We start from the raw sequence: 26,644 nt of genomic DNA, 5'->3' as shown, positions 1-26,644 counted from the left end.
ATTGAATTGGTATTACCCGATGTGCAAAGTATTTAAGTTCGATAACAAACTAAGCTTACAAAACTGAGCCATTGATAAATGAAATATATATTCTATGGTGTCATCAGAAAACAATTATGCCTTGCTCACGTAGATTCTTTACAAGGCAGTAAATGAAATATTCGGAACAAGCGTAAACTCGCTGCCTTTTCTTCATAATAATAATAACATGTGGCCCTTCAAAATGAAGATGATAATGATCAAATATTGTATTTTGATAGTAAAAAATGTCAGGGTTTCAAAACCACGCCCACATTAATGCAACATTGGGCCAATACAGGGCCGGTACTCGGGGCCTACAAGCCCGGCCAACAAGTTTCTGCCGCAACTGGGCCAGTATGTAGGGCCTACATGCCGGCTCGATGCCATATTCAGGAGCTTTCAGGTAGTCTTCAATTGGCCCAATAATGGACCAAGTACGGCACAGCTTATCCTAATAAGAAAACGGCGGCCAAACATTAACCAGTATCGGATTTGTACTGGCGTTATTCCGTCAGCCGTGTCCGGTATTGCCAGAAGTAGACCGGTTTAAGCCATTACTGGGCCAATATTACAATGTTTGCTGGGTTATGATTGTCAGATGATTGAATCAGCCAATCAGAACAAGGCATTAGCCAGAGGTAGTGCCGTGGTCGGCACCGTTTTTTAGTGTCGACATGTCCATATAATTCGTATACCGACGTCGACAGTGTGTCGACCAAAAAAATTCTTAAAAAAATTTTTTTTTTTTTTTAATTTTCAAAAAATATTTTTGGCCAGAAAAGCAAGTTATAGGCCCAAAATGACTTGTTATTCAAGGTTGGCAACCAGAGAAATACTGCTACTCAAAACAAACAAATGCCAATTTTTTTTTTTACAAAGTTGGATAAATTTGTACATTTTATTTACTTTTACTTCTATTGAACAGCTAGCAATGCATACTAATTCTATGTGTCCCTGACTGTTCAATAGAAGCAAAGGTAATCAAAATAAACAAAAAACAAATTTTTTAGAATTTTTTTTTTTTTTTATGTCGACCACGGCACTAGCCAGAGGGGTGTCCAGGTGTCATTTGGACGCCCTGTTTTCAATTTCGACACCCTAAAATTCTGATTTTTTTAAATGGAGAGAATAGGAAGTAGACACACTGATTTTGTGGAATAAGGTATTTTTGACCATTTTGGTAGTTCCAATAATTGTTCCAAGGAGCTATGTGTATGTGTCGCTGTGATTTAGCGTGCATTCATCACCATATTCACATGTACATAGTCGTGGAGTGGACTTTTCGCTGCTCATAAAAATCATTTCTTTGGACAAAAGCTGATGCGTAGAATATAAGTTGAGCAATATCACAGATCGACATTCATCAGTGACACAGGTTTCTAAAGTGAGTATTTTACTAGCTATAGGACCTACTAATGCAAACTTGCCAAAATAAAACACTGGAGCACCCTACAGCTTGAGAAGAAGTCCTCAAACGTTCAAATTTGTAGTTACTATACAACTACCATTTTGGACACCCTAAATTGGATACCCTAAGTGTAACCAACTGCCATTCTTCTCTGGTAGAAACCGTGAGGAATTCTGTTATAATCAAATGCAGTAAATCTTTGACGAGCGCCAGATTAAAAATATACATCAGCGTATTTACTGCGTTGGACGCACTTGTCTCTGATTGGCTGCCGAGGTGATCTGCTGTTGCCGAGTGGAAATTTATGAATGAACTGTGCGGCGTACGCGTTGTTTAGCGCCGAATTTGCAACATCACGGTAGTCGCGCTCGTCAAAGGTTTGCTGCATTTGACTATAATACACAAGCTGTGGCACTGGCACATGGTCATGGGCAGTAGAGATCTGAGCTCCTGACTGAGCTGTCAACAAATTCTCTTGGTCGGGCTGACGTCACAAAGGGGAAATAGCCTTGTAAAACCAGTGTGCGCATGTGCAGCGCATGTGCAGTTCCCCTTTCTCGAGCTGGTTGCTATTCGCGCGCTTGTGCAAAGGGGACGAAGGGGACAATGCTCCCGGATGTCCGACCGAGTGAATCATAGAGGAAAGAGATAAACAGAGAAAGTACCACCAGTCAAAGTCCCGTGTATTGTGTGATGTGCCCTGAGTAATTTGATTTAATTTAATTATTTAACTTTGTTTACAAGCTGAAAGTATTTCATGAGATGGGAAACCCCCTTGTATTTTGGAATTCCCCCAAATTATTGTAAACAAAGTCAGAGCTATGTTTGGAACTTGGAAAGCCCCAGTTCATTATTGCACCATCAGGAAAAACCCCCAGGAAGTGATGTAATGTGAAAGGTGAATGTGTATTATTAATATTGGGAAATCCCAAGATTGCAGCAATGTTGTGAAAATGTGATTGAAGTAATGGTTTATTAATAGATGATGGTTTTTTGCATGAGTACTGATATAAAAAGCTGGAGACTTTTGTTGGGACTTTACAGAATGTCATGGGAGATTGAAAACTCCACATGTGTGTGATGGTCTTTTGCTTCAAAAAGAAGTACATTTTAACCAGTTTATATAGCCAATAATTGAGCTAATTTTAATACAGCAACGAAGAAGACAGCGAGCACACAAAAGTGCTCTTCCTCATCAAAGGATTAAAAGTTCTTCTGTCAAATTGCTGGAGTTTGCTGGGTTTGTGAAGGCCACGCATCTGTCAAAAACAGCGGAGCTGTGTTAAAAAACCTGTTCCCTGGAAAAGAGTGATTGGTGAAAGAAACACCATTTTTGGAGAAAGCAGCGCAAGGAGATATATTTGTGGAGATAGCAGCGCAAAGGAGATTGGAGGAAGCATCATCATTTTCGTATGAGGATTTTATACGCAAGGATTTATAAATGCAAGTGCACTATGGACATCGCTGATTTTCGCAGGACAAGTGAATAAGGATATATTACATCAGTCGTCCAGAACATTGCAAGAACTCTAGGATCACCAACAAGAAGACAGCTGGTTAAGTACTGATATAGTAAAACTGTCATTGTGTGATTTTATTGTATATGCGATATTGTTATTATATGTACCAATCATACTCGGTTTTCAATTAAAGACTTAGATTTTGTTAGCTTAAACAAATTATTCATGAGGGCCGATTGTTCTATCGTGCCGTGTCTAACAATCACGCCAGCGCTGCGTGCCTTCGCGTATACCCGATAGCGCGTTGCGTGTTTCGCCCTTCCGCAATAGACCATGAAAACACGCGGTAATTGCGTAGCAGTCTCGCCTGTCGCATTTCACGGAACAATCGGCCCTCATTATCGGATGAGGCGGAGACTTTGACGGGGACTTTGACTGGTGGTACGCGCTCTGTAGTACTCTGTGGAGTGAATGGTCACTGACACTGCTGTGCCTGTGCAGAAAATTAAATTTCTACTGACTTTGAATGATTCTATTATATCATTGTATTATTAAACCTACTTTTATTTTAAAAACTCAAAATGTCATTATATCATAAAAATACTTTTGAAATTACTTACAGCTACATGTACTCGCTATCATAATAAACAAAACTTCTGTAAAACTTCAGTCATCATCATTATGTACAGAGCCAGAGCGTTGCTTGTTGCCACTGAGCAACAAGTGAAAGGAATGCCATATTATACGATCTAAACAGCGCCCAAATACGGTTTATCATTTGTATGCTATATTCAGAAAAAACAGATACATAAAAACACCCAATTGGGCGCAAAAAGTAGCGACGTTTTCAATATCTGGTCAAAGGTTGTGACCTTTGACCATTGACCATAATTGATTGCTCCACGAAAACATCAGCAATGGCGAGCAGCGAGTGGGAAGAAGTGAAGCGTTTGGCCGCAGATTTTCAGCGAGCCCAGCTTACAACGGCGCAACAAAGGTAACATTATTGTATGTGTCTTATTCCGTTATCATTTTGTGACAGGATGGAGGGTCTTGAAAATTTGCATCGTATGTATTGTGCGACTAAAAACTTGTCCATATTGTACGAACAGCACATATTGTATGAGCAGCTGTACTACTTGCATGAGGACGCCGAATTCGACAGTCCTACAGTCCGTCTATATCTGGTTCCATACAGCAATACGCAGTATTGCTGTCTGGTAAGCAGGTACGAATTGAGACGTTGTGAATTGAGACGTCGGAGCCGGTCAAACACAGAGGACTAGCCTACATCCCGTATCCTACTATCACTCAAACAAGCAAATCTCTTCACGAATTCACTCACCTTGCGATCCTACATCATCAGTTGAAACAAACATCTAAGTTTCCAAAAACAACTTTGTCATTCCTCAAAACTACAAGTAACTTAATTCATTAATAAAAAATTGAAATCATACTATTACCCGTTATTGAAAATTTTGTTCGATTTATGTGAACCAAAAGAACGCACGAGTCGAGTTCAGTTTACCAAAATGGTAGCTCCTGCCTCCTGGTCACCTCAGATATGACGTCAGTATCAAGCTGCTTATTAAGCGGTGGATCGGATTGGTTGAAATCAGCATCACGTTTGTGACCTTACAGGGGTCAGAGATATGCATATTCATGTGTGAAAACAGCGATGCGGATATAGTATCATCACCGAGAACTGAGAATTGCGACATTTTCGATGTTTGTACCGGGGAATTTCAGACACGGAGACTCAGCGGAGATTTCAAAAATTCGTCAAAAGGTAACCAAAGGGTTGGGGATCGCATTTTTAACTATCACTAAATGTTTCGAATTGAGGTCGGCTAAAAGTAGACAGTTTCGGGACTGTAATTGGTGTAGATGTCACATTTTGAACAGTGAGCGATAAGTGACCAATTTCATGCTCAGCACAAGTGACTATCTTTACACAGGGTACAGTCCGTCCACATAGAAGTACAAAGGTATGAGAACAATTATTTCAATGCAATGCATGTGTAAATGCTTCTTTGGCGCGCCAACTGCTGGCGTGATTTATACTTGCCGAGCGCCAGGCTTCCCGTTAGTGTGCGTCATTGCGTCCAGACGCGTATTTTACAAATTTCAAATTTGGACGCAAATTCACATGGCTAATCAAGTATTTTGCGTCTATGTCACATGCATTTGGGCGCAGACAAAACTTGAAATTTTATCATTAATTGATGATAAAAATAAGAAATTTTATTCTTTTATATTTTAAGATAATAAAAGCCCCAAAATTTTGACCCACCTGCTGAGAATTGAAGTAAATTCTGCAATATTTGTAAATGCAACGTCAGGAAATCGTGCACTTTTTGCATGCTTTCCGAACGATCGCTGTACAGCTGTTTGATCACATGGCCTGGGGAAGTCCCGATTGATTTGTTTACAACGACGACTTGCCGCTAATGTACGGTGTTTATTTAATTATTTATCACAACCTGACAATATTCAATTTTTAATATTTTAAGTTTATTTTCTCATAAATAATCTAGGTTTCCTTTATTAGTATTATTATTACGATGAATAAAAGCAATTTTAAAGACAAAATCCAAATGATAACCCTTTTTCATTATTATTTGTGGCAGCGTGTTTTAGTTTTTGTAGCATCAACAGCACGTTAATTTAAAAATAGAAACACGGAAGTGAAAAGTCTGAACGAAAATTGCTCAAGATTGACTTTGCTCATGTTTTTGCACCTGTTTTTGACCACGTTTCGGACCAAAACTGACACAGAAATGAGAAAAATTATCATAGCGAATGGAGATGGAATATCACGGCGAAAATGCACTTTTATTTTTTTTTAACACTCAACATTTGATGAGGTGTAGACCCGGGGTACGTGTGTATCGTCATAATCGTGAATTTCAGATGGACGCACACAAATCTGTCTGGACGCAAGTTTTTGCAACCTCGTCAGCAAACTTGCGTCATTACGGACGCACATTTTTAAAACCTTAACGGGAACCCTGCCGAGCGCACCATGCTCGATTGCTCGTATCATGTGTGTTTATATATTATTAATATTAGTTCCAGTAACTAACTGTAACTCGGCATCAGGTCCGTAGCGTAGATGTCATTATGATAAAGACTGAAGTCTTGCTGGCAGGACTAATGTGTTTATTACGAGTAGCATTTGTTTAAACACGCAATGCATTTTACGCAAGGCATCAACCCCCGATGCCACAGATTTGGTTTGTACTTCTATGCGGACAGCCTGTAACAAAGTGTGATACTTGTTCAAGGTCAAGGAGACTCATGAACAAAGGAATCAAACCCATGAGCCTGACATTGACAAATACGTGGATTGTTATATAAACTTGTCATGAATATTAATATTATTATTAATAGTTAGCGATTTGCGGTTTTCGCCCTGCTGAATACAACTTCAGACGTTTCAGAAGGTAATAACATTTTCAATGATGTTGTGTCTTACCACAACATGACAATCACTTTGCACATATCTAGTCATAGCAGATGTCTACTAAGTTATACAGCTGTTCTTCCGGGAACGGCTGTCTCGTATTATAGTGTCGCTACAATTCACCAGTGAATGTTGACGGTTTTCACTCACATATGTTGTCGGTTTTCACTCATTGTTCAAAATGTGACAATGGTGTGTGATTCTACTTCTAAGGATTTCTGGGCAGACCATTTCAGGTATCGCGCCCAGCGGTGCAAAACATCACATCTGGTGCAGGACAAACACAATCACTCTGGTCACTCCTATCAAGTAGGCCTACTGACGTGGTGATCAACTAAAAAGAATACTCGAAGACGATGGTTGAAGAACAAAGGAAAAATAACTGAGGGTGACTTCCTGCCTACCCATTGTGAGACTGATGTGTTGTGAAGTTGATTGCTTAACATTCAGATTGCCAACTGATATCATTTGTATTATTAAGAACAACTTTGTCAAATTGTTTGTCAAATGGAAGTAAACAATAAAAAAAAATGCCAACAAAACATCATGCAAAACCCTATGCCTGTAGGTATGAGTCTGAGGGCAGATGACACACATTTGGCACAAAAGGCCATGTTCATAATAATAACACCATTTATAAATAAAGCACAAAATACAAAGGTTTATTCTAAGCGTTAACTACAACTTACACTACCATACTACAAGTACAAAATGACATGATCATGATCTAAATGCAGAGTCAAGTAATTGAACAAGAAAGTTTGAGTTTAGTTTTGAATTGATCAGTGGAGACAGCAGAACGAACGGTGAAAGGGATACTGTTCCAGAGCAAGGGTACCGCCACTGTACCATTACTCAGCCAACATGGCAGAGTAGGAACCGGATGTCCTATCTTCACAACGTTTATTTTTTCTACCAGCACAGAGATACGAACAGCAAACATCTGGAGCGCAAAGTTTTTACGAGACATACGACAATGTACTTACTTGATTTTATTAGGGGTAGGTAAAAAAAAGGGGGATGTTTCAAATTTCTTAGGGAACTAGCTTATTTGATGCAGTATGATCTCCTGAGTATTTTGACACCTTTTTCAACCAAATCGGCTGAAAAATGAGTAGGTGCCCGCCAAAACAAGTATTTGGACAGGGAGTCGGGGGGGGGGGGGCTGAAAATCAATATTATCATCAACAATCATTATTATGCCTGATGATTCTGTTAAAGTGGGTGTTGATGTGACATGTCGAGAATTCCATTTTTGAAAGTTACATAAAAATTGTAGTTGCTGTTTTCTTAAAATGGCAGTTTTACGTCCAAATACGGATGTGAGGACGCCAAAATGGGGTTTTTCAGAGGTAAGAAAGCAGACTCTCCATGAGGGACAAACCAAGCTGCCAGATATACCATGTAGCATTATGTATGGTGCAATTTATTGAGGTAATTTTTGGGTTTCAGTATTTAGTCTTAAAAAGACTAAATCGTGTTTAATGTCATCTGTCAATCAAACTCGAGCTTGGTTTGTTTACAAGCGTGTCATGATTTGTGATGATGAGTTGCTGAATTCAGGGGTAAAACCGATCGCCATATTGTTAATTTTGCACCTTCAAACATACAAACCATCTCAAAAGTTATAGGTCTTTACAGTAGGAAACTTTCTTTCCAGAGAGCAACATGTCAACAATGCCTAGAAAAGTTGCTTCTCAGCACTTTACTTGTAGTTATCCCTAACAGCCCATTACACCTGGGTGTGGGGTGAGGCAATGAGGTATTTAAGGCTTTGTTCAAGTGCACATGATAATGGCATTGCCAGGGTTCGAATCCAATCCTCTGATTGTTAGTTAGAGCCTGTACCACTCGTCGTGCCCTCACCATTTTGTAGCTCACATTTTGTTCATCAAATAGGTTTCATATCTGACATCTAATTCTGTATTTCTATCCTTCAAGTAATGTGAAATACAATAAATCGAGAGTTGACAAACAGAAAGCCTTAACTCACTTTTGGCCATGTTGAGATTTTGGTACCAAAATAATCTGTAATACCCACAGATTCTTAAAATCATAAGCCTTAAGGCGATTTAATACCCTGATTTTCATCAGTACCCATCTTCTTTTTTTTGTTGCAAATTTATGAAGTATATAAATATGTTCATCATCTCATGTCCTGAACTTATAAAATATCTCTACATACAAAGTGGTTTTAAACCATTTTAGAAAATCATTTTAGCCCTATATATATTTTTGTTTACTGTATCCTGGTAACTGAGATGTGTGTTTCATAACAAACCATAATTTATTCTATTGAACATGTCCTAGTAGAATACATGAATAGAATACATTAAATCCTTTGTTATACTATCTATAGAAATGTACTCACTGATTATAACACTGAATAAATTAAATAGGCCTAATCTCTTCCACATAGACAATTTAATACTACACCATGTATGTATCTTCTATAATGTGCTGTTAGGAAAAGAGATTAAAAAAGGCTATTTAAGGTCATCAAAGGTCAGGTTATATAGGTCAAATGGTTCAGGTCAAATTCAGGCATCAATTTTGAATACATGTGATAGTCTGTGATATCATACATGTCATAATGAGGCATCAATTTTGATATTTTGTCTGTTACTGGATATATAATGGAAATGTGTGAGGTGGATATACTACAATACCTTAGGATGTAAATGGTGAGTACAATTTAGATTGCCTAGTTGAGATGGATTGGGCAAATAAATATAAAATAGTTACCAAAATCACAAAAATGAAGCTTACGGAAAACTACCTAATATGGTGGTATAGGTGACAAAAAATACAATCTTTTTCAACATTGCTGTAGTGTGGTTGTGGTAACCTGTTACCTATGGCTTAATTAAGTTTCAGTGACATAGTGTCGCAAGTTCAAAATACAAAATATAGCTCAACATTGAAAATAGAAGCATTTTAACCGGTTCGTTTTTAGCTCATTGCGTGCTTACGCAATGAACTCTAGGCATCGTCCAGATTTCTGTATGTTTTTTTTTTTTTTTTTACTACATCGTTTTGAGCAATGGATCTGGTAATTTGAGTAGCGATCTTTGCATGATTGTTCATAAATGTTACTTATTTAGCTAGGAAAATTCGGACGGAAAGTGTCATTTTTGGAGCATTTTGTTACGACAGTTTTTACCAAATTTCATGGAATAGTCTCCTATGCAGACTGTTTCTGGTGCTTTCATATTACAAACACTGTACAAACTCCTTGATCTGGCGATTTTGTAAAAGAGATGTTGAACTTTACTGCTTCAGTGCGGCTACAATGTTTGCTTTTCAGTGTTGCTTTGCCTTACGTTTGGCAAGTCAATAGATAAGGCACCAATTGGGCTTGTGCTGTCTATAGGCCCCTACTTCTGTGCGCAGAGCCATGAGCAATTAGTGTCTAAAATTCTCCCGATTTGGGCATATAAAAATGAGAGCTAATACACTAATTAGGCCAGGCAAACATGTTACAAAAGTTGTAACAATATCGAGAAGGCCATTATCTGCAATAGCTACACTATAGACATTTGACAATTTCTGGATTTTATATTGTACATAATCTTAAAATAAAGCACCTGGCAGCTATTGTATAAACCCTAGATATGTGTTTTACACTTTTGGGTATAAGAGATAAAGTACACATTAGAGGTTTAGGGCAAGAAAACCCATAGGGATAGCAAGCATGCAGAGAAAATATCTTACCCTTCCCAGAATCCTTTGCAACATAATACATCCCCTCATTCCAACAAATGCTCCCATTAGGCCAAAAAAATATTGTTGTGTTGCCCTCAAGCGGGAAAGTTGGGGCGGACGGTCAGATTTCTTTTTTTTTTCTTCTTTTTTTTCCAAACCTTCCATTTTTTTCAAAATCCCCTCAAATATTATATAGATGCTTCTTCAATTAGGGGTCATTTGTTAATTTTGTCTTTTGGATACCTGTTAGACATCAATTAAAGACTAGTCTTTCAATAAAATATTAATTTCAAGTGAAAAACATTTATTTTTTGAACAAATCTGTAAAAATCATCATTAAAAAAAAAAAAAAAAAATTGCCGACCCTGATTTTTCAGGATTTAGGGTAGAGGCGGTTGAGGGCAACATAACAATTTTTTTTGGCCTTACTTTGTACAGGTTTCATTTTTTCATGGCTGAACAAGGGTCAGCTAGTCAAGAATTAAACAAATGCAAGATCTGGATGTGCTCTGTTTACTGAGCTATATTTTGTTGACCGTGGCACAACATAGCAAATCAGTACAGAATATTGAAATGGAAGAAATGCATTATGGGAAGTGTAAGATAAATTGTCTGGCTAGCATAATATGACCAGAAGGTCTGGATTGGCCTTTTATCAGTATACTGATAACATGGCTATAATTGGAAATCTGAAATAAACATTTATTTTGTAAACAGATAATGCTCTGTGGTTATTTATGGATGGAAACTTAGGAAATTGCTATTAATGAAATAATTAAGGGCGTACTACACCCATATATTGGTTTGATTGGTCTAAAAAAATATTTTATCATTTCAAGCTAGGCGATATATGCACTGATCATGTGAAATTTAAAAAAATATGAAAAAACATCGTGAAAGTGTCCCTTTTCACCTATTTGTCTTAAAGTTGACTGGTTGTTAAGGACGCTACCACGTAGTCTCCGTCACAACCGGTTTCTAACATTCATCGATATTCACATACAGTATTAGACTTGCTACCAGTCCAAAATACGACCTGCCTATGTATGTGTAGGGCTGATACGTCAATTTGTATTACCAATAGGAAATACACAGGTCAGACATTTGAGAATAATTCTTTAAGATTTGGTAAAAAAAATTGTAGCCGCCTCATTAATATGCTACCTAATCAAAAATTTTGTTGAAATAAAATTAAGGATCGAATGCGTTTTAGTGTCAAAAAGGCAAAATTACCGTCAAACTTTACGCGAATTCTGCACCCTTGCGAAGCCCTCCGGTAGGTGCACAGTTAAATCGGAATAAAAATATCCGACCTTTGCGATCAAAAACAACAAATTACAACATTGGACCATGCTTGGACATACTATAGGCAAAAAAAAACACTATTGCCAAATAATATAGAATAGAACATTTGACATCAACTGGACAAACTAATGAAGAAAATGTGCTCCATAAACATTAGGTAAGTCGCAAAACAATTCCTATTCAAATGCGTGTATAAAACTGAACAGGGCCGACGGCTACAAGACTACCAAGATAAGTTCAAAGTTGCCAGATTCAAACATGAGCATGTATGCCTAGCACCTTCTCTTGGTAAAATCCTGATAAAATCAAGATTGTGACCGTCGTGTTATTAAAATTGAATTTTAAGCGTTGGAACTTAACACAAAAGACCATACGGGTATGCTCTCCCGGAAAGACCCCCCCCCCTCCATTTTTTTTTTTTTTCGCCGCTCCAAAAGACCCGTGACCAAAATAGAGCTATAGGCGCAGGCGCAGGCATACGTAAACACGGAAACTTGACAATTTCAGCTACGACCTACATCGCTCGATCATTCTTCACATGTCTGGTTTTTTCAGGCGTTATTCACCCTAAAGCCAAGAAAGACCCAATTTTGACTATTCGCAGCTCCAAAAGACCACCTTTTATATTTATTGGCAGCTCCAAAATGATCCCTTTCCGGCATGTAGGCCTACCCCGTGCGCCGTCAGCACCCCCTGGGAGCTCAGTCCCCGGACCCTACTAAATTCTGGGGAGCATACCCCAGGAGCATACCCACCAGAAATGTATGTTGTGCCCCGTGAAGTGGCGTCATGGGGATCATGGCGTAGCTAGGACTTTTTAAGGGGGGGGCAAATGAGTGAAAGGGGAAATCCTCATTCAAGGGGGAAATCTGTAACTAGACAAAATAGGCTCAAAAGTACAAAAAAGACCCTAGTAAAATTCTTCAGGGCGACCGCATCCAAAGGGGGAGGGGTTAGCTTCCCCATTGCCCCCTTATGTACGGCACTGGACGTGAGAAATTTGCTCATTTCCATAAATTAAGACATGTTAACAATTCCATAATTTTAGACATTTTAAATGGTAGGCCCTAATAAAGTGAGTAGAAAAAGTGAATAATAAATAATAGTAGACCTATTACACCCATAGATATTGGCCAATGTCAATGCACATGTGCACGTGGCATCACTCTGCTACGGTATTTCTTTTGTGCCAGAAGAGGCATTTTAAAGGAGTATATTAATACTTGGCTTTTGCAATGATATAGGCCTCACGTGTCAAAACTTGCTTGCCCTTCTCGCCTGCCTAAAACTGAATACCGGACAATGTTTTGGTAGGCCTATGTCGATAGAGGGGGGTTGGCATGTCCGAAAGTGGGGAGGACAAAGATTTGTTGGCATGGGGAAAGAAATTCACCACCCCAGATGGCGAGTTGCGATAATATAAACTTAATCAGCGGTGAAAAGCACGAGTATAGGCCTACAATTCCATAAAATAATAGGCGTGAGCCTACATTTTAACACGGAAAAATGAAAGTTGCAGGTTATAGCCCGGGGCAGTCATATAATTAAAATATAAGATGATGAAATAAGCATGATAAGGGGCTCACTGGGGGATTTCCAAATGGTGTAGGCCTACCAACTGAATTTCTTACCCCTTCCCCGGCCTTCATAATCGCCTTTGTTGTCCCTGTTTGTTGTTATAGTAGGCCTATTAGTGGTTTAGCCAAACGCTGAGTATTAAAGACAAAATCTCATCCCGGGAAAAACTGAATCATCAGACATTTTACACGAATCTGATTACTAGCCGGGATAAGCCTATGATAGGCCACCTACATTATATCGGGCTTCAACTTTGTCAATGGCCTACTGCTGTTAGGATCCTATGCCAAATACATTTCAAAAATATTAAATGACAATTTAAATGACTTATCCTTCACTTTTAGACATTTATATATAAACAATTTTAATTTTTCACACTTTGCTGGGATCACTGGATAGGCCTTTAAAATTGTATAGATGGGAATGTCTAAATTGAGCGTAGGGCCTACGTTATAGGCCTGAGCGTGCGGATAACGTGCAGGAATTTTTTCATGATTTTGACTGCGTTTCTATTCTGTAGGCATACCCGTGACGTGATTCCAAAGCCTTGTGCGTGTTATTTAAAAATCAGTCGTGTCCCATTTAATGTGCGCCAAAAATTCCCATATAGGGTATAATCTTCTTCCACGGTAAACCAAACAGCTTCCGTGGTAAACCTTATAGCGCCATAAGTACGTTATTAGTAGGCGTGAGTTAAAAGCTATCTGGGCTAGAACTATTGCGACTGTAGGGGTGAGCTTGCCTACAGGTAAAAAAAAAAATACTGCGTGGCGGTTATATTACACGCCTAGTTTAGGGCAACGGGGTGGAAAGGAAGGTAGGCCTACTATGGGGATGTGCGACAGATTCGGTGCATTTTGGTTTATTGCTGGCCCTCAATTTCATGAAAATTTGGTTTAAGAAAGATTGTTTTTATTTATTTTTTTTTTAAATTAATTTGTTTCCCAAATTTTTATCGGAAAGTGTGCCATTTTTTTAATTGTTACCATGGTGTGCGATAATAAATAGGCCTATTAATATAATTTTTAAATGCTATTTTATTATTTTGTCTAAATCTAAAATAGTATAAAATCTTAGGCCTATATGATGCCTTAAATTAAAAGTTTAAAACGTTCTTCCAATATTAATAACTATTATTAAATCATTCCTAACATCTCGGACAACACGCCCCCCCCAACACACACACCCCCACACCCCCTACACCAACAACCACATGCCAAGGGGCGAAAGTCTACCTTGCACATCGTAGTACGCAGCAAGCGTGCACCACTATGATCCAGCATTGTCCCGCTAAAATACACTACCCTATTACGAGCAATGGAATAGCCCGTCAATCATGCACAGTGGTTGCTCCTGGAAGGAAGATTATACCCGATGTGACGCGGTTGCTCATGGAAGACAAGAAGGATTATACCCCTTTTCAAAATTCCCCCCTTCGATCTGCCAAATTTTCCCAAATTCCTGTGCCCCCGGCCCGGCCCGTCTTGGCTTGTCTAAAATTTGTTTTTCCTTCTCCATGGCTCCGTATTGGGATTGCCACATACGCCGAATTTGATCTTAAAAATACCTAAATATATACCAAAACTCGCAACTCATATAACGCAATGGATTGTGGGTGAACACTTGTCAAAATTGTCGTGTGTCAAAATTCGCCTACCGTATATCATGCAGAACTCTATGGAAATATACACAATATTTGATTTTTTTGCCTTGGATAGCGACAATCATAGGTAAGTTACAAATGATATGACTCCGCTTAAAATATGCTATCACTGTATCAATTTTGGAGTTCCTAGTTGAAATGGGTTAGAAAACAAACTAGAAGGCTATATATTTGTACACAAATACGGCTATACCCGCATGTTATCGGTCTACCCAAACTTACAGTCCTTATTTGCTGAGGACTTAAAATAAAGAAATTGTAAAAAGTCGCCCAATTGGGCAGAAAATGTGTAAAAGTGAAAGTCCAAGTCACAAGCTTTAATTGAATGTAGGTTGCACTATCGTAGCACTTAAAATAAAGAAATTGTAAAAAGTCCCCTTTTCCAGAGGGAGTATGTAAATTAGATGGAACAGCCATTTCAGAGGGAGTATGTAAATTAAACGGAACAGCCTTTTTTGGGGACATTTCAGAGGGAGTATGTAAATTAAATGGAACAGCCAATTGGTAATAGTCTCTCTTACTCACAGTGAGGCTATGCAATATGATTCAGGGGAAACTATTCCAGAGGGAGTATGTAAATTAAATGGAACAGCCATTTCAGAGGGAGTATGTAAATTATACGGAACAGCCTTTTGGGGGCCATTTCAGAGGGAGTATGTAAATTAAATGGAACAGCCAATGGGTATGTAATTTAACTGGAACAGCCTTAACGCTTCACGCTGGTATTTCCAATTATGATAATACAATCTGTCTGTTTAGTCCCACGTGTGTGGGGTGGATGGGTGTGTGGGTGTTAGTAACAATATACTTCTCAGGTGCTATCTGTGTACATATTCTGAGCACGGAAGCTGCTTTCTTTGATGAGAAACGGCCGGCCCTTTGTTTTAACATTTGGGGCCCTGGGGCCCAATATATATGACTTATGGGGCTCATGTACATATGTTAAAGTATGATTCTCAAGTGCTATCAGTAGACTCAAGCTGGGCATTGTAGCTGCTTTATTTACTGAGTAACGGCCGCCCCTATGTTTTAGCGTTTGGGGCCCTGGGGCCCATATTATGTGACATATGGGGATTATATATACATATGACAATATAATACTAAAGACCTATCTGTGTACCAAATCTGAACCATGTAGCTGCTTTCTTTACTGAGTAATGGCTGGCCCTATGTTTTAGCATTTGGGGCCCTGGGGCCCATATTATGTGGTATATGGGGCTCATATGTACATATAACAATGTAATTCTCAGGTGCAATCTGTGTACAAACTCTGAGCCCTAAAGCTGCTTTAATTGATGAGAAACGGCCGGCCCTTTGTTTTAACATGTGGGGCCCTGGGGCCCATATTTTTTTTTACTTATGAGGCTCATGTACATAATGTTGAAGTATAATTCTCAAGTGCTATCAGTAAACTCAAGCTGGGCATTGTAGCTGCTTTATTTACTGAGTAACGGCCGCCATATGTTTTAGCGTTTGGGGCCTTGGGGCCCATATTATGTGACGTATGGGGGTTATACATACATTTGACAATATAATACTAAAGACCTAACTGTGTACCAAATCTGAACCCTGTAGCTACTTTATTTGTTGAGAAACGACCGGCCCTTTGTTTTAACATTTGGGCCTCTGGGGCCCCTAGCCTTAAACATCTGGGGCCAAAATGGGCAGAAGACACATTACAACTTAGGGCCCATACATGTGCCACATATGAGCCCTAGTGCCCTTGTAGTTTTATAGCTAGCCTTGTTAACCTGTTGCCCCTTATTTTAACTTTTGGGGCCCTGGGCCCCTTCGCATGCGGGTATAAGGAGGAGGAGAAGAAACCACAGGATGGGAAGATACCCTGCATGCTATTGCATGCGGGTATAACCACAGGATGGGAAGATACCCTGCATGCTATTGCATGCGGGTATAACAAGCTGGACATTGTAGCTGCTTTTATTTACTGAGTAACGACCGCCCTATGTTTTAGCGTTTGGGGCCCTGGGGCCCATATTATGTGACACATAGGGTTCATATATACATAAAACAATATAATGCTGAAGACCTATTAGTGTACCAAATCTAAACCCTGTCGCTACTTTATTTGTTGAGAAACGACCGGCCCTTTGTTTTAACATTTGGGCCTCTGGGGCCCCTAGCCTTAAACATCTGGGGCCAAAATGGGCAGAAGACACATTACAACTTAGGGCCCATACATGTGCCACATATGAGCCCTAGTGCCCTTGTAGTTTTATAGCTAGCCTTGTTAACCTGTTGCCCTTATTTTAACTTTTGGGGCCCTGGGGCCCATAATATATGACATATGGGACTCATGTATACTTGTATATATAGAGTACCCCTGGCTCTATCAGTGTACCAACTCAGGGCCCGAGGCTGCTTCATTTAACGAGAAGCCGCGTGCTTTGTATGTTTGCAGTTGGGCCCCTGGGGCCCGTGACCTTTGACCTCTGGGGCCCAGATGTGCAAAGGATAAATCTCGGGTAGGGCCCATAAGTGTACTACATATGGGCCCTGGGGCCCTTGTAGTTTTAGCGCTAGCTTTGTCAATCTGTTACCCCTTGTTTTAACATTTGGGGCCCTGGGGCCCATAATATATGACATATGGGGTTCATGTATACTTGTATATATAGAGTACCCCTGGGGCTATCAGTGTACCAACTCAGGCCCCTGAGGCTGCTTCATTTGATGAGAAACGGCATGCTTTGTATTTTTACATTTGGGCCCCTGGGGCCTGTGACCTTGACCTCTGGGGCCAAGATGGGCAAAGGATCAATCTACGGGGTAGGGCCCCTAAGTGCACCACATATGGGCCCTGTGGCCCTTGTAGTTTTAGCGCTAGCCTTGACAGAATGTTGTGTTTGATGGAGGAAAAGGAGAAGGAGGAGAAGAAACCATAGAATGGCAATATACCCGTTCATGCTTCGCATACGGGTATAAAGGTAAAATAGTTACCAAAATCGCAAATTTAAGCTTAACGCACTTACGAAATATGGTGGGTATAGGTGACGAGAAATGCAATTTTTTTCAGCATTTCTTTAGTATGGTTGTGGTAACCTGTTACCTATGGCTTAATTAAGTTTCAGTGAAATAATGTCGCTAGTTAAAAATACAAAATATAGCTCAACATTGAAAATAGAAGCATTTTAACCAGTTCGTTTTTGATAGATGTGGAGCACTGAAAATCACCAAGTTCATGAAGCCATCAGGAACCACTTATTCCCATTTTACATATCAACATTATTTCTGTAATGCGTTAGCAACACATATCCAAAATTTTAACGAAATCCGTTGATAGCAAGCTTTCCAAAATGAAGTGAATTTAAAACATCAGTGATGTACCACCTTTTGGCTTCTACCTTCAAAAGCATGTAAGCTACATTGATACCGATGCCACCAATAGAACGAGAAGATTTGCCCCTTCATTTTGCATACCACTATGTCCAATTTTTTTTTTCTCATTTCTTCACAAAATGCAAAAACCCGTAAAAAATGCGATGGGTGTAGTACCCCCTTAATATATTAAACATACATTTTGTTTTTTCAACGGTGGAAATCCGCTCACAAATAAGGTTTTAGCTGTTAGGAATTTGACATTAAACATTTTGAACAATCATTGCTCTATGAAAAAGGATACAATTGCACTCCTGCTGACCTAGGCTACTGATAAGCTGCAACAATAATAATGAGCATAAATCTGAGTGACCATTCCCTGATCTGACCAAACAAGGAAACAAGCTGGGTATAAACAGTGCAGGTGCCACCACTACCATCAATAATTGATGTTGGGAGTGACACTAGTCGTCAGGGGGAGGTAAATACCAGTAATTGGGGTAGATTGTATACTACCAGTAAACTATATATTGTGCATAAATATATCTTAAATAAAATACCATGCTTTTAATGGATTTTAACTGTAATTTACTAAATATTGGTAAATGGTAAAACACAGAAAAGGTAAAAGGCCTGGGGCACTCAACTTTAGAACTGATGGGTATGTGCCTACCGGTGTCGCGAAGTAGGGGCCTATCGGTATGTGCTTGGACTGTTTAGTCTATTTCTTCTTTCCTGGATTGTCATTTAAATTGCTTTTAATGTTTTTTCATGTTTGTAATTTATGGCAATTGAAATAAATATTATTATTATATTATAAGAAACAAAATGTTGGGTTTTTTATAAGTCACCATGAATGATTGTTAGCATTTAGCTCTAGCAAGGTCCAGGAATACACCAAATCCGAAGAAATAAAATCGGCCCGCCCGCACGTCCTCTTTCAAAGCAAACAAACAATTTTTTTTGGCCTGAATTCCAAACAGTAGATGATCATACAATCTGATTTAAAAAAAGTAAACTCATGTTTAAAGGACTGTAACTACAGATCTATAATAGGCTGTAAATGAAAATAGCATTAAAAAGAGCAAATTCTACATGTTTCAAAAAAAAAAGAATTGATGTAACTGCTCACAGCAAACCCAAGTTATACTTGTTTGAATAAGACCACCCATATTTAGCAGCAAACCAAGTACACAGGTTCACTTCCCACATACCTAGTGTATAAAACACATTACATCATATTTAGGCATTATTTAATGACCTCACCCATTTCCAACCCAACTATCAATTTCTTGTGTGAACTGTGGAATGTCTATTATTGAAATGTTATAAATATTTATATTGGTTCTTTCTTTGCATGTTCTTCTCCTCTTTCTTTTTTCTTTTCAAAAATACGCACTCACACAACAAAAGTTCTAACATTCCCAGCAACCAACTCTACACAACGCATCCCTATAAAATACCTTCAACTATAAACTACAAACCAGCAAACATGAAACAAATCTATTATACCAAATCTACATAGCCTGCCCAATGCAACCAGCCAAAAAGCTTCAACTATAAACTACAAACCAGCAAACATGAAACAATTCTACATGTATTATACCAAATCTACATAGCCTGCCCAATGCAACCAGCAAAAAAGCTGTCAATAGCACCAACTTAAGTACACTAACAAATATCTACAACCAATAAGACAGGTACACCACTAACCACTACATCTCAAATTAACTTGTCAGTATACCTACTTTGTGCAATTTCACTAGTGCTTATTTGAATTCTGAAGTAATTTGGCAACTCAATTTTAGTATAATATTGTATTTCTAATGTAGTTTATAGTGTTTTGTAAATGTGTCTATAATTATGTACTGTGTAATTTTAGTTCTTTTATTTGGTGTGTGTATAACGGACCCCATCAAGTGGGCTTGCGTGCCTGTCCGGGTTGCCCTTTTGATATTTTTATGTGCAATGAAAGTAATAAACTCAAACTTAACTACACTCTTCATCACAGTCCTGTCAACAAACTAATAAAAATTAACAACTGCACTTATAACAAATAAAACCTGCACACAACCACCAACACAATGAATTTCAATTCCTGACCATAACCCATAACAAATGAGCTACAGCACCATTGGTGCTCTTGTTGATAGTTGTGGAGCACCAAGTTCATGAAGTCATAAAAGAAATCAGGGACCACTTATTCCCATTTTACATATCAACATTATTTCCCTAATGTGTTAGCAACACATATCCAAAATTTTAACGAAATCCGTTGATAGTAAGCTTTCCAAAATGAAGTGAATTTAAAACGTTAGTGATGTACCACTTTTTGGCTTATACCATTAGAAGCATGTACGTGTCATTGATACTGATGCCACCAATTGAACGAGAAGATTTGCCCCTTCATTTTGCATACCACTTTGTCCAATTTCTTTTCTCATTTCTTCACAAAATGCAAAAAATGCAAAAAAAAAATGCAATGGGTGTAGTACCCCCTTAACTCAATTCAACTTCCTATTGCATCTATAGCACAATAATACTTGGTCACATCTCAATGCAAAAATATTATTTTACTCATTTTTCTCAAAAAGGCACTTTTTGAGTTAAGGCCTTCTGTTTGTCAACCCTCGATATATTGATATGCAGTTAATATCTGTGACCAGATCTGATCCAATCCAGCTAAAGTCGGCAATAATGAAACTGAGATATAGGCAAAAGGAGGAGGAAAAAAAGCAATAAAAACATAAAAAATAGATTTATAAAAGGTTCACAACTTTGCAAGTATTCAAGAAATTTTCTAAATGTTTGACTTTGGCCTGAGTGGATCAGATTGGGTCACATTATGATTAGGGCATCTTCAAATATAAAAATCTTGTGAAGTAATTCACAGAATCAACACCAGGAGTGGCAACATAGGGCAACCCCCCTTCCATCAATTTTGTGCTGCCACTGATCCAGGAATTTTTTTGGGGGGGGGGGGGGGAAAAGTGAATTTCAAGGGGTGGCAAAATTGCCGTCAAAAGTGGACAACTGGACATTAACGTAATGTTGGGGGTTTTGCCTCAAATGTGGGGGAAGAAAAATATGCCCCACCCCCCTAGCGCTGCCACTGCACTGATCCACACAGTAATTCTTGTTGAATGCTTCTCGTTTTCTTCCATCTAGATTATCTGAACGGAACTGTGTGGAAATTGTCAACAAGCTCTTAGAGCAGAGTCTGATAGACGTAGTATATACTTTGGATGGCAAGGAATACCTCACACCATCACAAGTTAGTAAAGAGATCAGAGATGAACTCATTGTACATGGAGGTAAGTCTGTGTTAGTAGGTTAAAATTTTCATTTTAATGTTGGCTTTTCATTTGATTGTCTGCCTTTCATTCCATACACTGTAAGTACATATCATTAGATTTACAACAAGAGTAAACTTAGATGAAACCATCACATCATTAGATTAATAATGAGCCATAAAATGTGTATTATATCATAAATTTGAACAAATCAAAGTAATTTGATATCAGGAGGATATTCTTCGCATTCAGAATGCATTTCGATATGTCTGACCAAACCTTGTTACCCCAGCCCCTTTATGTCCATGTCAAAATACTGACCACAATTAAATTTTGACAAATCTGCATTCAAGATCAGAAGATAGAGCTCTGAGACAAACATTTGATTTTGCTTGCCCTTATTGGGTTATTCCAGTTAAACTCCATACACCCCCTATGACCTTAATCTTCTACACAGGGGCTGTAGATTTCAAATGGAGTCGTGCCCATTCAGGTAACCCCATTTGAAATTCACACTGGTGGGAGATTAAGGACATGAATTCCATAGGGCCAAGGGTTTATGGATTTCAACTGGAATAGCCCATTATTTGAATATCATGCATTGTAAACATTTTAATTGTCTATTATTTAAATTAGATTTTCTTCTTTTTTTCTTTCTTTCTTTCAGGGAGGATCAATTTGGTTGATTTACAGCAGGTATGTGATCATAATGTTTTCAACATATAGAGTCAATTATGATTATATGTTGAGTATATAATGTGATATGCACAATGAGGTAGAACCAAAGAGTATCAACTCCACCATGTTTACGGGTCAATCATTGAGTGCAAAGTAGTGTACCCATTTGCCCTTTGCACGGATTGGCCATCTTGCTACCAAAACAAGGTTCTCCCTGCAAATGAATGCACAAAATGTGCATTTTTGTTTCTTGTGCTTTTCTATCAACGCGTCGGAAGGATTTTGCAATGTGTATGCCATAAATATTAAACCATGCGTTTGACAGGCGTACGCACACACAGCACGCACTTTGCAGGAAGAACCTCGTTTTGAGATGGACGTGCGATCGGCGAATACATACATGTATATGCTCTTCAAACATTTACCATAGGGTATTAAATAAAAGGCACTAAATTTAATGGCCATGTGACCCATGGGTGCCGCCATACCAAGTACAAGTGATCAGTAGATGTGCTAAAGAGATAGGAATGTTTCAGACAAATATCATCAATATTACTGAAAATTTAATGTGCAACTTAATTAATAATTGGAAGATTCTGTTTTTTTAGTATGTTTTCAAGAACTAAATTGTGATGCGATCAAGCAAAATCAGTCGGAACTCGGAAATATTAAATTTTCAGTTTCTTATAGGCTACTAAATAGCATTTACAAACCTGCTTATTGCAGAAAAACCCATTGAAATTGGACAACCAGTTCCAAAGATATTAGCAAAAGTTTTGTTCTACGAAAAAAAAAGTTATCAACGGAAACTCTTACAATAATACTACAAAGTTGCAAAAAAATGACAAATTTGCTAGAAAATTTGGACATGCATCCTGCGTTTCCAATTGAAATACACAGGAAGACCCCCGCTGTGCCAAAGGTCACTTTTCCAGACATCCTGTCTAGATGCTGTAATGTCTGCGCCCATGCCTTTATAGTCTATGCTTTATTTAAATACCCTAAGACGACTGTCAAACATTGATTCAAAGCATGTGGCTGTTTTGCGTTCTGTGTCAAACTGCAACAAGATCTGGTCCATGGAGGCCAAATTGGACGCATTTAAAAAAAAATTTAGTTACTATAATTATTACCTAATGCAAACATTACGTCATTAGTCTATCATTTAAAGCCATAATGTACGATCTTATAATATGAAATTGGTTCATTTTTTTCAAACCTGATTTTTTTGCATATTTGTAATGTTTACAGATGTTTGCACCTAAATGGAATCGGCCAAATTTGTTGTCTTTGTAGGTCAACAGAGCAAAGTTTGACATTTAAAAATTATGATAATATGTCCTCCCATAGAACTGTGTGTTAAATGGCCAAAATAACCAGTGGGGTTTCTTTCACTTTATTTTGTTATTTAAGCCTAAAATGGACATCAACCCTTCCTGTCAGTTATTACTAGTATTATTTCAACATTTTGAATAAAGAATAACAAAATCAAAATTTGATGGAAATCGTACATTAAGGCTTTAATGAAAACACCAAAGGTCTAGCAAACTTGGTTCTAAAGTTTTGGGATGTCTATTTTCAATGTATTTTTTTACTCTCATATTTTTGCCTTAATCTCAATTTCAAATTTGCCGCATTTGTCCTCTATCGACCAGATTGATATTTCATAAATAATAAGGATCCCTGGTGTTGTCACCTATCATTAAAGGCGTAACGCATGATCATTCCCAAAGTCAAAAATGGCCCCACTATTTTGCATGCTTTCAAGGACATATATAGCAATTTTGTACCCTATTTTACATAAAAACAGAGACATTTTTTTTGTCTAAGGAGAATTCTGTTGTCCTTTTAATATGCCTCTACTTACAGAGATGGGTTAAAGAAATAAAAGAGCAGTGTATTTGCACTCAAATGGATAATATACCCCAATTTTAAATTTCAAGGACACTGTCATGAAAAACACCCCTATTGTTTAAATATCGCGAAAATTTTTGTTCACAGACATACATTAAAAATTACCCCTTTTTATGTGAAATTGGGAACAATCTTGCATACACATAGTCAATGACAACACCGGGGGTCCTTATTATTTATGAAATATAAATCAATTGTTTTTTCTTAATTAATTTTTTATTACTATTTTCTTTTGTTTATACAATTGTGATAACATGTAATCTTTGTATGTAGTGTATTGCCTGATAAATATTTACCATTAAAGGCCCATTAAGTGATTGCTCATCCGGACGATCGTAAAAATCATCAAAATTTATTTTTTTTGGTACCTCTGTCATTGTCGTGCTAACATAGCCTGCTAGGTGTTCAGCCGAAAGCTGTGTATTTAGACAAAATAAGGCATTTCATATAAATCTGTAATTTATATACTGACAGTATATAAATTAGCTACATGTATTTGAATGGGGCTTCAACTTAGTCATTACTGCTGTTTTCTTTGTTTTTTGTCAAAGTTTGCATAAACCAAATGATGACAATTTGAATGACTTATCCTTCACTTTTAAGCAATTTGTAAACAATTTTTTTTTACACTTTCGCTGGGATCACTGAATGGGACTTTAATTCTGATAAATTACTTGCTAGTTCATTAGTTATCCCAAATTTGAACAATTAATTTAGCATGCATGGTGCCTGACTATTAGTCAGTGACTAACTAGATAAAAAATACATGAAACCACCTAGTATAATTCCTGAATTAGTATGTAAAAATGATGTAAGGACTTATAACATGGTCTGCATCATAAAATTGATGAATATGATAATGGTAGCATCAAAGCCCACCACCATAATTGGAAAAGTTAATTTTGATTTTAAACTTGTCTTCCTTTTGCACTGCTTATGTTTCAGATAATCGGTGTGGATTTCAGTCATGTTGAAACCAAAGCTAATGAGTTGGTTAAAGGTGACGGCAACTTGTACCTTCAGCTAGGGCAGTTAATTGATAGGTAGGAATGGGGAATTATAGCTGGGTCTTAGCTAGGATTTGACAAGTGCCCGTCATTTACACCAAAACTGCCTGTCCAAGTTTTGACCCTGAAAAAAGCATAAACCAGACCTCTGCCCCTTCTGAGGTTCAATCAGGTCAAACAGCTATTGCTATAATTTGGATCACCTCAAGTTCGGTAGTGACGTCAATGCTCTTTCACGGTTGTGCTGCAAGCGTGCCAACAAATTGCCCTGTACGCATGCATGTACACTCATCAGGACATTTAACTTAATGCGCACAATTGGATACTGTGGCGAGCGAACTATGCATGTACATCACTACCAAACTTGAGATGAACCAAATTATATATCATTTCTTAGTATGGTCTTGTTTTGAGTTCACAGAACTTATTCAAGTATTATTTTTAGAATTAAGCATATGTCACAGCCATGAAATTTGCCTGTCCCAGGAGCAGACTGCCCGTCCAAAATGAAGGTTGATGGATGGCTAGCTAACATCCTGGCTGTAGCCTATTCCCTGATCCCTTACGTTTGCTAAAAAGATTGTGCCCTCGTGAATTGGATAATAAAATTAGCCGGCACTCAACTTTGGCTAGCTACAACCCTGAATTAGGCTATCCCATTTGAAATCCACACTACTCCTCTTGTGGAAGATTTAACTTAAGTCTTACACTGTAGTTAGTATCACTAGGAGAAGCCAATTGGCGCCGTTTTCCCAATTTTGGCGTCAAAAGGCGCCATATGGCGTCAAAAGGCGCCGTTTAGCGTCACTTGGCGTCACTGGATCCATTTTGGCGTCACTGGCGCCAACTTGGCGTCACTGGATCCATTTTGGCGTCACTGGCACCAACTTGGCGTCACTGGATCCATTTTGGCGCCAGCTGGGGCGCCCGTTGGGCATGGAGGGACTGTATATCGCCATTGGCGCTATTTTGGTGCTGATTTGGCATCGGGGTATTCTTTCACATGACAAATGGTGTTAGTAGCGCTAAAGTGGTGATACTGGTGCCAAACCTGCATCAATGGCCAATTCTAACATTGCAATTAAATTGAATAATGAATATTTTATATTGTGAAATTGTCTACCATTAATTGGTGAATAGACATGATAAAATAGCATTTTTTAATTTTTTTTATGTACATTTTGATTTCCCTCCTTATTTTTACATGCATAAATTTATAGGCCCATTAAATATCAATCCCGCCACAGAGATTGTTTGTTTGTCATCTGGAAAAAGTTTTTTTACTTTACAAAAGAATACCAACCCTAATTTTGGAAATTCCAAAAAGTTTTTTTGTTGAATTTTTGATATTCTGCAAAGTTTTTACACAGATTCTTCACACAATTCTCTACTATTAGGGATGTCACAGTGGCTGCACAATAATTCTGCCACACTGTGCATGCAATTAAGCATAACAGTGAATTGAAAAGCGCATGCTTCAAAGTTGGTCAATTTTAGAAAACATCATGTCGAAAAATGAATTTCCTCATATGCTCCATTTATCTCAATTGTTTGAATTTTTAATATATGGTGTGTGAAGCCTTTCCGAGGCTACCATCGAGTCAGACAAAATTAAATATTGCTTTGTTTAAGAGCTACTGCATGTTTTTTTGTTTGTTTTTTTGAAGATCGGTCATAAATCAGTAATATAGGCCTATTGAAATAGTCTGACCGACCACCATTTTAAAGCTGAAATACTAACCTCTCTTGGCATGTAAATTATTTCAGTCGACAACGAATGAAGCACTTGAGGAAAACTGTTTGAAACATAACA

The 26,644-nt window shown here is 38.1% G+C and overlaps 2 protein-coding genes across 3 annotated transcripts in view; one reads left to right on the top strand and one right to left on the bottom strand.

Moving 5' to 3' along the window:
- Positions 1-3,681, bottom strand: part of LOC140140887 (uncharacterized) — a 70,747-nt gene extending 67,066 nt beyond the window's left edge. The window contains exon 1 of one of the 2 annotated variants that reach the window (XM_072162638.1): positions 3,510-3,681. The gene's annotated coding sequence lies outside the window, so the exon portion shown is untranslated. The remainder of the gene's footprint in view (positions 1-3,509) is intronic. The other variant, XM_072162639.1, reaches the window with a different exon arrangement.
- A 106-nt stretch (positions 3,682-3,787) lies between these two features.
- LOC140140886 (E3 UFM1-protein ligase 1-like) overlaps positions 3,788-26,644 on the top strand; it is a 100,802-nt gene continuing 77,945 nt past the window's right edge. The window contains exons 1-4 of the mRNA XM_072162637.1: positions 3,788-3,886; positions 21,108-21,253; positions 21,900-21,928; positions 24,770-24,867. Coding sequence (XP_072018738.1) covers positions 3,807-3,886; positions 21,108-21,253; positions 21,900-21,928; positions 24,770-24,867 — 353 coding nt within the window. The 5' untranslated portion in view covers positions 3,788-3,806. The remainder of the gene's footprint in view (positions 3,887-21,107; positions 21,254-21,899; positions 21,929-24,769; positions 24,868-26,644) is intronic.

This window comes from Amphiura filiformis, chromosome 19 (genome assembly GCF_039555335.1).
Source record: "Amphiura filiformis chromosome 19, Afil_fr2py, whole genome shotgun sequence".
Taxonomy (NCBI): Eukaryota; Metazoa; Echinodermata; class Ophiuroidea; order Amphilepidida; family Amphiuridae; genus Amphiura; species Amphiura filiformis.
This window is presented reverse-complemented; position numbering and strand designations above follow the sequence as displayed.